The sequence below is a fragment of the Carassius carassius genome, chromosome 13, assembly GCF_963082965.1.
Source record: "Carassius carassius chromosome 13, fCarCar2.1, whole genome shotgun sequence".
In the NCBI taxonomy this organism is placed as follows: domain Eukaryota; kingdom Metazoa; phylum Chordata; class Actinopteri; order Cypriniformes; family Cyprinidae; genus Carassius; species Carassius carassius.
The window spans coordinates 25251519-25265043 of NC_081767.1; the positions used below are offsets into that span (position 1 = coordinate 25251519).

At 36.4% G+C, this 13525-nt stretch overlaps 1 protein-coding gene and 1 pseudogene across 1 annotated transcript in view; one reads left to right on the forward strand and one right to left on the reverse strand.

Annotated features, from left to right (window-relative positions):
* Positions 1 to 1366: 1366 nt before the first annotated feature.
* On the reverse strand, positions 1367 to 6947 carry LOC132155763 (cocaine esterase-like; annotated as a pseudogene).
* Positions 6948 to 6951: 4 nt separating this feature from the next.
* LOC132156195 (zinc finger protein ZFPM1-like) overlaps positions 6952 to 13525 on the forward strand; it is a 71246-nt gene continuing 64672 nt past the window's right edge. The window contains exon 1 of the mRNA XM_059565093.1: positions 6952 to 7399. Coding sequence (XP_059421076.1) covers positions 7360 to 7399 — 40 coding nt within the window. The 5' untranslated portion in view covers positions 6952 to 7359. The remainder of the gene's footprint in view (positions 7400 to 13525) is intronic.

Consider the following 13525-nt stretch of genomic DNA (forward strand, 5'->3'; position numbering starts at 1 on the left):
AAACAGTAACACATTTTCCAGAAATTAAATGTTCTTTATTATTTGTATCCAGGGCTGTATACACACACACACACACACACACACACACACACACACACACACACACGCACGCGCACACACACACACACACACACACACACACACACACACACTGTAGTCAAAAGGTTTTGAACAGTAAGGTTATATATTTAAAATAACTGTTTTCTATTTGAATATATTTCAAAATGTGATTTATTCCTGCAATTTCAAAGCTGAATATTTAGCATCATTACTCCAGTCACATGATCCTTTAGAAATCATTCAAATATTCTGATTTGCTGCTCAGAAAACATTTATTATTATTATTATTATATTGAAAACAGCTGAGTCGATTTTTTTCAGGTTTCTTTGATGAACAGAAAGTTCAGAAGAACATCACTTATCTGAAATATATTTTTTGTAACATTATAAATTTCTTTATCATCACTTTTGATCAATTTAAAGCATTCTTGCTAAATAAAAGTATTAATTTCTATCATATATTTCTATCATATATATATATATATATATATATATATATATATATATATATATATGGCTTCAATCTTTTGAATGGTAGGCCTATATGTAGTCTATAATGTTACAAAAGCTTTTTATTTCAGATAAATGCTGATCTTTGGATCTTTCTGTTAGATCTTACTGTTCAAACTATTTTGACTGGTAGTGTAGGCTATGTATGTAGCCTTTATGTATCACACTCATAGCACATCTTGTTTTTGAAAAGAATATAATGTCAGGTCCGACAATATCATGTCTTTTTTAAAATCTAGATGTATTCGAATTGGCCCATGGACACCTCTATGAACACACTTGACTTGGACAAAAAAAATGCGGTGGACGAATTTACGTTTTATTAAAAAGTGTTTACGTACACTCATGGCGTGCACACACATTAGGATAGGTCCCTATCAAGCACTTTACCGATTCAACTTTTTTCCTTTCCTCCTGCTGTCTGGCTGCTTGGCCCGCATCACTCACTGCAAAGCAGGCCTGTTCATATTTGATTGGCAAGATTTATTATTTATTTACAAACAAATATGTATAATTTATTTGTAAAAGGCCTTACTATTTCATTTGTAAAAAAAAATTATACATTTTTCTTTCTTATAAAGAAATCTGATATTATTCTGTACATTACTATAAAATACAGACAAAAAAGATCAGAATTTCAGAAAAATAGAAACGTGTGCAGAAATCTTGTTGCAATTCAAGCTGAAAAGGTTAATCTGGGAACAATTTCACTGAGTCAAATAATTATTTGCACACAGATGTAAACATTAGATTTTGTTCATATGTTTCATATTGTGCTTATTGATGAAATAAATAATTAGGTTTTGTGGAGTGCTACAAGCTTTTTAGGTAATTCTTCAGTGAAAAAGAGCAGCTTGTCCCACCTTCAGAGCCTGTCCCTCAGTTTGCTGCAATCCCAGGTTCATGTATTTATTAGACTTGTCAAACACACCAGATTGGGCCACTGCACCAGATTGGGACCATTTGGTGAGATGTAGAAATTAAATAATTATTTATGGAATAAATGATCATCATTAAGTAATGCTTTGTCCAGCAATGGATGTACCACTTATCCAGTACGAAAAATGTTAGCCCAGTATCTAATGATGGTTCTGCATAGCTGGTTTTCTTCCTCAGTGAACGTTCCTGTAGATGATAAAGAGTTGATAACCATAACCACACAACCACTTCATCATTAACATTTTCACTTTTGTTTCAATCATTTGCAGCTTCAAACCCCTGGCATAGTAAATTGTCCAGTATAAATGTCCAGTATATTAATAATTTGCCTGGACAAATAAATTCTTAGATTTGCATACCGACTTTGATATGGCCATCCCAAAAGAAGGCCCCAAACTCAAATCCAAGTTCATCACCATGGTCAGCTTTCACAAAGCTTGGTCTGTAATCTTTATATATACTTGGCCAGTGCTGGAACTCATATACACAAGCAATCCAGCATCTGTGAAGTTAGAACGTAGAAGGATGGAAAATAACAAAGGAAACCAATAGTAAAAACGTCACTGATTGTGAAATGTTGCCAGTGAAATCGCAACTGTAAGATGCAACCTCAATGAAGGGAACCACCATAAAAAGATCCCCCAGCATCTCAGTAAACACGTTGCGAATGTTCTCTGGAGTTTTAACAGTTTTTAGGTATTCTTCTGCTATGATTTCATTGACTCCGGACGTCTATGGTGACAGAATAAAGGATTACACATATTCTTCTTTTACTGTCTATGATTCTACCGAGTCTCCTAAATCATATGTTGTACTTTGTTCACTAGAGGGAGACAAACACTAACAAAGCGTTAATCCAACCGAACTCATTTGGATTTTAGTTTCTTAATCTCTACAAATAATCTGGAAAGAATAAGAGAAGTTGAGTTTTACTCCATCTTTGTTAAAATTGTCCAACATTTGTTTCACTATTTTTTTTGTCCATCCCTTTTATCCAGTCTTCGGAGAATAAGGCCTGAAAAAAAGAGCTTGTGCATTACTATTTAAAAATAGACATAAACGTTCATAGAACTTTTGTTTCATTTTACCATTCCATACAAAAATATCAAGATACTTGCCTGAGGGAGCATCCATCCAAATTCATGGTTCGTTGTTCCGACAAGAATTGGAACTTTCTGAAAGTCTTTGCTCTTTAGTGACTCCTCTGGTTGAGCTTTAAGAAATTCCCCATCAGATGTTGCTCCATGGAAAATGTTTTGCTAAGAAATTCATTTGGTCTAACTATTGGAAAGCATCTCCTTTTAAATTCTCTGCTCCTACCTTTTTAGCTGCATTGATGATTTGGTCAGCACATAATTCAACATAATTTTACAGATTCCTTATAAGGAACTACTGAGAAGTCCACATTTATTGTTGCATTTGGATTAAATACCTTGGCAAACATCAGAGGGTCTTTGATGAAGTAGCCCCCTGTAGTTGCTACCCCACTCTGAAAGATGTCCCGCTGAAACAGACCCTTGGTCATTAGTGACAATGTCTAGAAGAACATGAGAGTACATCTTTAGAACGTGCTTGATCCTTGCACAGAGTATCTTGTACAGAGAATCTATTAATGGATAAGATCTTATGTTGTTTCAACAACTTGTCTTTCAGCTATTCAGTATTCACTTATTATCATATTTCCAGGGGAAGCTCAACTTACTTGGAACTTATCTTGTTTTGTAAAGACTCAGAAATCATAATATGAATTATTATTAATTATATCAGGCACATAAATAATTAATATACAACATTAGAGAAAGACAATGAAGATAATGCTGCTTTTAAAAACATTTGCTGACCAGAAAAAAGGCACCGATTCCTCCTGCAGACTGCCCAGCTATGGTGACAGACTGGGGGTCTCCTCCAAAACCCTCAATGTTGTGCTGCACCCATTGTAATGCAGCAATCTGGTCTAAGAAACCCTAGTTTCCTTGAGCATTCCTATCTCCTGTGCTAAAACCAGAAGCATGTGTTATTATTACGCACTGCAGAAGCAGCTTCAGTATAAAACAAGAAATCCACCATAAATTAATACCTGAAGTATCCTAACTTCCAAGTCGGTACTGAATGACAACCACAACTATGTTCTCATATAGGCCACTAATGGGGATACGTCATATGTGCAAGCACTGCTCATGATCAGAGCCCCCCATGAATCCAGATCATTACCTGTTGGTTTGCATAAATTGCTTTTGTTAGAAGAGCTGGGGCAATGATCAGGAAAGAATAACAGAATAATGCGTAAATTAAATTGCAGTCCTCTAGTTTAGATGAGAGAAGCCGTTATTTAGTGCTCACTGGAAGTTTATCTGATTCTGATCTTTGAGAAGGAGTTTAAACGTTCAGATACAAACAGTCTTCTGAGACTGCTGTTATATATATTTGGGCTTCTTTTTACAAATTATGTTTTCCAGTTAAGGTTATTGCATTATTTTACATCACGTGTGTTACCATGTACAGGTTTATGTTACCCTATTGTGTGCATGACACTGTGTGCACCTTCTATATTACCTCAGCTTATGGAAAGGCTAATTTTGTCTCTTTTACCACCTGTATTGATATGGTGGTTATCAGTATATTAATAATATACAAAACAGATTTTATTACTTTAGTTGTAATATTAACATTATATTGGTTAATGAAAAATACACTTCAGTCTCACATAATCTCAAATTCTGCTATAGATGCTATAAAATAGTGTTTACCGTATATTTCACAGGTCCACCACTTTTTTTGAGCCATTTACTTTCATGTATTGGCCACGGATACTGCCATTCTTTAGAACAACCACTGGCCCAGAGTCTGTACAAAAACAAACAAATCTGACATTAACACCCATTCTTTGATACAAATGATTAATCATATTATATTATATACTCATGTCCAGTAACAATACTCCTTCAAAAATTTATAAAATATATAATTAAGTAAAATATTATCTTTACTTTATAACGTTCAACATTATTTAAAATGCAATATAACATAACGCAATTCTTACCTTAACAGGTGCCAGGGTCAAGCACAGGCAGAGCAAAACTTCTTTTATCATAGCTGTTCTTAAAGATGGACACAGCCTCTCATGTAATAAAGAGCTCACAAAATCAATCACTCACACAGGCTCAGTTACAAATATTGGCTTTTAACCTTTAAAAAAAAAAAGACAAAAAAATTTAGCTGATTACATTTGTACAAAGTGGGCGTATTTTATAACTCGAATCGAACAAAGATGTCGGCCTCTCTGTATTCTGTACTGACACGTTTGTTAGATTAGAGTTCTAAAATCTTATATTTATTGGTGAAGTGAACAAAACACATAAATCAAAACTCATACATTTTTATTCCCATTTATTCCCATATGGATCATTTCATTTGCCACCACAGTAAATTCTTCAGTCAAATGGTTCATGCTGTACCCAGTGATAAAGTGAGTGCTAATGCAGATGGTAAAAGAATGTCACAGAGGCTCAGATTCTTCAAAGGTAGGTTAATAATTCATGTCTAATGTTGGTTTTATTGAACATGGCTACAAGGAAAGCTTGAAGGTTACGAAGTTGAGTGAGAAGTTTTTTTTTTTTTACATGACACATTCTAGATACCTTATACTGTACATAAACCATAAACTCCAACATCATAATAGTAAATTATAACTTGTATTATTTTTTATTTTTATTTTATAGGATTTATAATTAAAAAGCTCAGTCTCATGGATTTTTTTTCATTGCTCATTTTGTCAAATATTTATTTATTTATTTATTAATTTACATTCTTTTAATTGTTTATAATGTTTTTACTATGTAGGCTTGTGTGTAAAAAGTTTTTACACACCTAGTAAATATAATTTTGGGAAAGGATAGATTGGACTATGCCCAGCATCCAAAAGACAATCTTATTACTTTTTTTTTCTTTACATTGGATAAACTTCTATAAAGGCAAAGTGCTTTCCACACTGTAAACAATTTTATGATAAATGCATTTGAAATGGGGTGTTCAAAATATAGACTATAGTATATTTATGTCATTATAAGTGCATAATCCTTTTATATTTTAAGTGTTGATTTCATAATGTTTAATCATGAAAGACATGATGAACAACGTTCCTCCAACATCAAGGTTTACAAGGTTAGACATTGATCTTGTAAATAGTAGTTAATAGTCTGCCCAAATAGTTTGCTCTGAACCTTGAAATAAATCATGACACAAAACTGAATTATCGGATAGTGTTTTATTCTAGTGTTGTTGCTATTATTTGCATCACAAGTTCCAGGTTGTTAACAAGACATGGTTGATGTATTTGACACATATTCAAATGTTGTGGCTTGAGAGGAATGTATCTACTAAGGAAGCTCATTGCAACCACTACCATGGGGCATGAGATAAGCTTTTTCGCTGGTCACTAGATGGAAGCAGTGAGTTTTTGAGTAGGTCACAGTGCCTGCATCTGTGCTAAGAAAATGTTAACAGCATTCTTGCTTTTTTTGGTAATTATACCATGATTGACATTTATATTAAAAAAATTTAGTATTTCAGTATTTCTTTGGTCATGACCCCATTAACAGTAGATAAATAGAATGGAATTATATTTATTGATTCCTCTGTGAGAGAAATGAAAAATTATATAAAATAGACAAGGAAAAATTATAAAAACCTAATTTAAACCTAAACCTAAATAAAGTATTTTTTTACCACAAAATATTTATCATATAAATTATTTTACATAAAAAGTACAACAATGACAGATAAATAATAATAATAATTCATATAAATTAGATGTGTTATTAACATTTTATAGAATTTTTGTTTGTATTATGTTTGTATTTTATATATATATATATTTACATATATATATATATATATTTAAAATTATTCATTTTTATTATAATTATTTATAATAATACAAATAGCTACTTTTATAGCGTGATATTATAAGTAATCATCTGTAAGTCGCTTTGAATAAAAGCGTCTGCTAAATGAATAAATGTAATGTAATATTAGAATATTTTATTAGAATGTAATTAATAATACTATCTATATATCTATTTGTCTGTCTGTCTATATTAGTTCAATAATAATTAGTTATTGAATTGATTAGAATTTAACATTTTATAACAATAATAATTATATTATTTTTAATAATTAAAATATATTATAATAAAGTATTATTGTTATGTATATAAAATCGTTTGTGTATAATTTATAAAATACAAAATTATAATACTGATTTTAAAACGAGCAGGGGTAAACAACCGATTTTCCATGTACGCACATCCTTGAGAAAATTGTTTAGCATGCAAACGAGGCACAAATTGCATGCCTTGCGCGGATGGAAATGAGATGTTTGGGGGATCGAGAGCATGCTGGGAGCTGCGTGCGGCGTGCGGCGTGCGGCATGGCGTCATCCGCAAGGGGCGTGGCGGAGGCGTGTCATAACACATCAGCGCTACTGTTTCATGTGTCGATCGAGCCCTGTTGAGAACTGCGCTCTCTCTGTGCTTCACCGGAGTAGACATAAACAATTTATTAAAAGCTAAGGGTGTAGTTTTCTTCAGTAGCATATGCGCTGTCAGGGCTACATCGGCAGAGTTTTCTGTGGCTAACGGAGAGGATAGATCGCTTCTCTGTGAAGACATTGAAAAGTAACTAACGTTAAGCCTCATTTGGCCACAGGTAGCTCTTTCGGATCTGAATATTAAAGTACAGGTCATGCGGCTGTCCTCGGACGGACAGAGAGCTGTGATCCAGTGCTGCTGTGACTGCTAGTGACTCCGGTGGACTTTTGCCGCAAGCTGAGCAGGAACGACGGAATTAAGCATGTCCCGGAGAAAGCAGAGCAAACCCCGGCAAATCAAACGTAAGCGTCTAAAGTTTCACTAGTAACGTTACCGGTAATGTTGTTTTGAATAGTGTCTCTCAGTTTAATGTTTAATGTTTAGTGTTACGTTATTAATGACTGGATCTCGTTGGTTTTTGAGCGCAACGTTGTCATGCTTTTAAACAATTTCGTGGAAACTGACAAGATCTTTCTATTGACACGAGGCACGCTCTAACGTTAGATGTGCGAGCGGTCTGTTCTAACAGTCCTTGTGTTGTAATGGTTTTAAGACAGTTGAAAAAATAGAAACGGCTGTATTTACTTACTATCGTCAAAGTGACCAATAGCTTTTAGGACGCGCGGCTCATTTTGTAAAAGCGCGCAGCACATGTCAACACCGCTGAAACTCGCGCTTTATTTTTCAAATTCAGCGGCGATAATTGTGTGAAATAAACCCCTAACGTAAATAATATTTTAGTTTTTAATATGTAAAAGTGTTTTCGTCTGCTGTGTAACCCTGGCTTCCTGTTTAACACTGTTGTGGAAACGTCACTGTTCTCTGAAAAAGACGATATAACTTCAGATAAACAGCGATGCGATCTGAGTCGAGATAACTATTAAAATTGGATCCTTTATTTGTTTTCTGACTGTGGCTGCACCGAGGCTGCTGTTGCATTTTCCTCCGGCTTTTCAGTTCTCTTTCCAGAGATGAGACGTCAGATAGTTCGCCCAGCTGATCTCTCCACATGATAGAGGATTACAATTGGATCTTCTTTTTTCCCCATCTATCCATTTTAACCCTTTAATGTTCAGGCACCATTAGTTGGTCTTAAAATGACATTTTACTGATTGCATGCAAGATATGAAGTTCAGTCATAATTTCCACACCATCATTTTGCTGCAAACCTGTACGACTTCGCCTACTTCTGAGGCACACAAATGGAGAAATTTCGAAGAATATCATGGTTGCTAGTTTCCATTTAATGACAATGAATGGCGGCCGAAGCCCGGCTTAAAACAACGTTAAATATAAAAGTGGTCTTTGAGACTCGTGCACTATTTCAAGCCATAATCTCCTCTTTAAACTTTCCCAAGTAGCAATGTTTTCAAATATTTTAAAGGATATAGTTGACACAATTCAGAAAACCAATCAGAATTATTCGTTTATGAATTGTACTGATTTGGTTCTTGAGTTCAGCTGACTCCATAAACTGGTCGCAACCGTTAACGGCTCACTGGAGTATAAGATTGTTAGTGAAAAACAACTTTGTTTCTCACACAAAGCAATCATAAGGCTGTAGTGCGCTAGTCTTATCAATCACTTTTATTATGCTTTTGAGATGTTCATACCATCCTTTTTGAGACTTGACATCTTCGTTCATCGTTAATTGTGTTTGGGGAAAAAAGCTACCGTTTTTTGACTTCCACTGATGAAAGTGGAATGAAAGTGAAAAAATGTCATACAGGTTTGTAATAACATGAGGGTGACAGAAATCCATTTTTGATTGAAGTAGCCCTTAACATAGTGTGGTCGAAGTAAAAAAAATCAAAATTCATTGACCCCTGCCTCTCCCTCTCTTTCTGTGAAAAGAACCAACAGTGCTGAAAAGTTGTTTTGCTCTGGTGCCAGGCGCTGTTTCAGTTCTTCATCCAGAAGAGATGCTTTCGGGCGATAAGCACAGTAGCAATATCTTGGAGGTTGAGTTTGAAAGGGCTGCTCAAAAAAAAGAAAAATATTAATGCAATTCAAAAGCAGAAAGCGACTCCTGAATAGGAAAGAAAAATGGTCTGATAAGGCAGCATTAGCATATGCCACCGAGTGTAAACGGACGGTATCAAGGTTTATTTAAGTGACTGGAGAGTTATATGAGCACGTTGGCCAGTAATGCCAATGACCTGCTGACCCATGAAGGCATTCCCTTAATTGAGATGTCTTATCTGATATAAAGCTATCTCTGGTTGGTTTCTGCAGAACTCTTTTTCTTACCTAGAGGCAGCTGCAAACAGAAGAACCAGCGTTACTACTTCAGGCCAGTCATAGCTGATGTTTTGAACAATTCAGAATAAACATTCCTTATCTTTCCTGAAATGTTGAACCCCGTGAAGATTTCATATCTAGTGGCTTTTGAAGTACACATCGCCAGCTCCGCGAGTATCCCATTAGAGTAATGGAAAGGAAAAGTGTCTCAGATTTGGCTCTTTATCACCCCAAAGGTGAGTCCCCCCATTAGCAAACATAGGAACTATGTATAGATGTCACATTGCTTCTCTTATCTTACCTTTTTGCATATGTAAACGTGAAGGCGACACTATAATAAGTTTGCGATTGCATTGTTTGTTACACTCTTGCTGGAAGGATTACAATCCTGGCCCCTCAAAAAGAGGTATCCGGTATCATGGAAGACTGTGTTGAGAGGAAATATTTTTGTGTGGCTTTTGTGCGTCACTCTCCCAATGGTGAAGATCACGCTGATAGATTATCCATCCCTCCCTGATGGCGAGATTAGCTCACGGTCTTAGTGGGGCCACATCCCAGGGCTTATATTTTGGCGGTTGAGATGGGAGACAAGATAGGTGAGGCAGTGATCTCTGTGGAGATAGTCCCAACATTGAGGGGGGTGGGGACATTGGGATTATAATTACATTTGGCTGAAGCATTCTCATCTTTGTCATGTTTGTGTTGTTGTTGTTTGGGACTGGCTGGGTGTATCTCTAGATAAGTACAAAAAAAAGAGAGAGCGAGAAAAGCAGATAAGGGTAGAGTAGGATGGCAGGGCTGATAAGGGCTGGGGGAGAGAGGCAGGAATACAGAAATGGTAGATGGATGTATGCTGCGTTTTAAAAGCAGCTGCCTCAGTGAGATCGCGGAGGCCGATAAGCGAGCCGTTGAGATGATTGGGAGATAACCAAAAGGAGATTCTCACAGATAACAGCCGAGTGACATCATTCAAACGGCTCAGAGGTCGGCATGAATTATTCATGAGCTCCCAGAATTTGGCGTCAGCGGCTGGAGGATGTTTGAGAAGCCCGGGCCAGACAATGCACTTGTTTGAGTTACCACCTCTTGTACCTTTGGCTTGCACTTTTGAAAGCGTGGACAACTGATGGGATCTCTTCCTGTTTTTGTTGAAAGCATTCTCAGAGCTTTCGCTGCTGTCAGGTTTAGCATCTCGGGGTCAATTGATACTCTGCCAAAAACACTGAAAAGAATGAGAGATCACAGGCTTTCGCACACATATTTTCACACATACCCACACACGCTGTTGCATCCTGTTGGTTTTGCTCGTGTGTTTTCCTTCTTTGTTCTGCTTTTAGCTTGATGTGAACTTTTGATAAAGCCTGGGGCCTGATCTCCGGTATAGATAAAGATCGCCAAGTGTGATAAGAGTTGTTATCAGCGCAGAGCAGGCAGGAGCTGAGGCTCTGCTGCAATAACAAAGCTACACATAAGAACAGCAGGGCCCTGGACCCTGGCAATCAGTTCCAGTCTTAATGTGATTAATGTTGTTGTATAATTAGATGATAGGTGTGAATGCCTCCCCGCCTTAGTTACTCCCCCACCCTCTCAGTTCCCACCCTTATGTTTTTTTCTTAACAACCATTGTGGTTGATTAATTTAATTAAAACTAATTCCACATATAACTCACGGTAGATCTTGTGTTAGATAGGATTGAGATGCAGGTTTTTTTTGTTTGTCGATGTTAATCTGCAGTGTGCGTTTTTGTGAAAAACAGCAAAAAAAAAAAAAAAAGTATTCAGCTGTGCGCCTTGCAAAAGGAAACAACTATGTGGCGTCAGCAGTATGGCTGAAATGTTGATTTGCAGTGAGATATTAGATACTGAGTGATAGTGGGTGCAGTGAACACTGTGAGAAAGTTATAAAGTCTTTTATAATGTTTTGCAAAGCCAAGGACGCTTTTATGATTTTGATAAAACATGATCATTAATGATTTGTGGTATCTGTTAATCTTTAAAGAAGATTGTTAAGGTTTTCAAAGTCCTGCTTTCAATGGTTATTACTTAATAATGCATCTTGCTTTTGAACTGTGCTTATAGATACTAATATTATGTTAAAAAGGTCACATGATCCCTTAGAAATCATTCTAAAGCCCCTTTCACACTGCGATTCCGGCAAATACATGGGTAAAGTGTTCTGGCAATTGTACCCGGGTCGCTAGATTTTGCACTTTCGCACTGCCAGTGATCTACCAGGGTATGTGCGTGCTTTCACACACAACCCGTTAAGGTCCCCGTAACGACACGTGACATCAGGGAGTGACGTGTAATGTACGAGTCGAAAACGTTAAGCACGTTATACTTTAACTCAAGCTAGTAAACGATCTCAGCGTCAGCGCGGAAAGTGAGGAACTGATCTCTGCTTTATTACAGTTTGCACATATTTTTTTGTCGTGAATGTTGATCTTGCTTCAAAACTGCCAGTAAAAGAGTCGTGCGATAACGTGAGTCATCACTACAATACGGCATTAGATCTGGCTTTGTTCACACAGCGCTCGTCCCGGGACTGAACCCGGCAATGTTACTAGGTCCCCGACCCGGGTTCAATGCCGGAATCAATCCCGGGACGTGTTTGCTTTCACACAGAAGGTGACTCGGCAATGGCAATGTTCCGGCAATTTGCCGGGTCCGACGTGCAGTGTGAAAGGGGCTTATAATATGCTGATTCTGTGCTCAAGAAACATTTCTTATTATTATCAATGTTGAAAACAGTTGTGCTGCTTAATATGTTTGTAGAAACATGTTATTCAGGATTCTTTGATGAATTAAAAGCACAGCATCGATGTTATTATAGGTTTACAAATGTTTCTAGTGAGCCAAAAACATCTCATAATATATTGATGAAAGGATTTTTATGTATCTCTTTGTTGCTTTCTGCTGACAAATCTCTGTTACTCAATCTTCAACTTTTTTTTTTATCTAAAACCCAAATCTTTAACCTATAACCTTTTTTTTCTGAAATGGTTTATTTGTTCCAAATAACCCATATAGCTATATTTTTATGTCTAAATAATGTCTAAAAGCAGTAACTGTGGATTAGAATTTACTGTTTAAAGGAAGTGTCTGTTGGTTGCCAGGGTGAAAGGAAAAGCTTTTAGGTGTTTTGATGAATTATTGCTCTTTCCTAATGTTTACGCAAGGGGAAGTCGAGTGAGTTATGATAACTGAACCCTCACTGACCTATAAGCACTCCTAAATCCTCACTTCTTCCTCTGTTATGTAGACTCGTAAAAAGCTTGAGCTAAAAACTAGCTAAACTATGTGTATTTAAACTGTCATAAACACATTTTTTTTGTCTTTTTTTCAGTCTAATATTGGCAGAAGAAACAACATTTTCAACCACATTTTTATTTTGTTTGATTAGGATATTTTATGTAAATATATGTAAATTACACTTGATGATGTCACCTACAGTGCATGCATACTGTAAACTCAAACAAGGGCCATAAAAGTTGTGAGACACCCGACCAAATGCAGACATAGCATAAAGCTTTTAACACAGCTGCAGTTGCATGTGATTGTGGAGGGGTGGATGAGAATAAAATATTAGAGTGTTATTAAGGATCTTGTAGCCTCTGGCCCCAATGCAATTAAAAACAAGATGGGAATAGTGCAGTAATCTTTTAATGTACTGTATCACATAGCATCTTATGGAGAGGACTTATTTTTATGTGCAGTTTTGATAAGAACGGCAGAGGTGAGATTTGCCATCGCAGGAGGAAGTTTTTTTTTTCTCTCTGGAAAGCTGGTGTAATAGTTTTCTGCGCTTTTTGGTTGGAGTTAATAATTTGCGTCTTAAGGAAATTGGAGATATGATAATTTGCCAGATGTGGAGGAGCCATATTTGATGTGGATCACGGCTAACAGGGTTGATTAGATTGGCTGATTTCCACACTGAGGTTTGATTTCATGTTCTTTATTTGATGTGCTTAATTGGCTTGGTTAGGGGTGTGGGCCATCAATTTGATGTAGCGCTAAGGACGTAAAGTTCAAGAGTGACACCATATACTGTTCCCTCCTTTAAAAGGATCAGTACAGATATCTCAAGGGGGGCTTTATGCAAACTGTTCAGCTGGGTGTATTTGTCTGAACCATAAGGCCGTCGATTAAATCTGTAGGTCACATCCCAGTGGCATTCAGGTGAGTTTC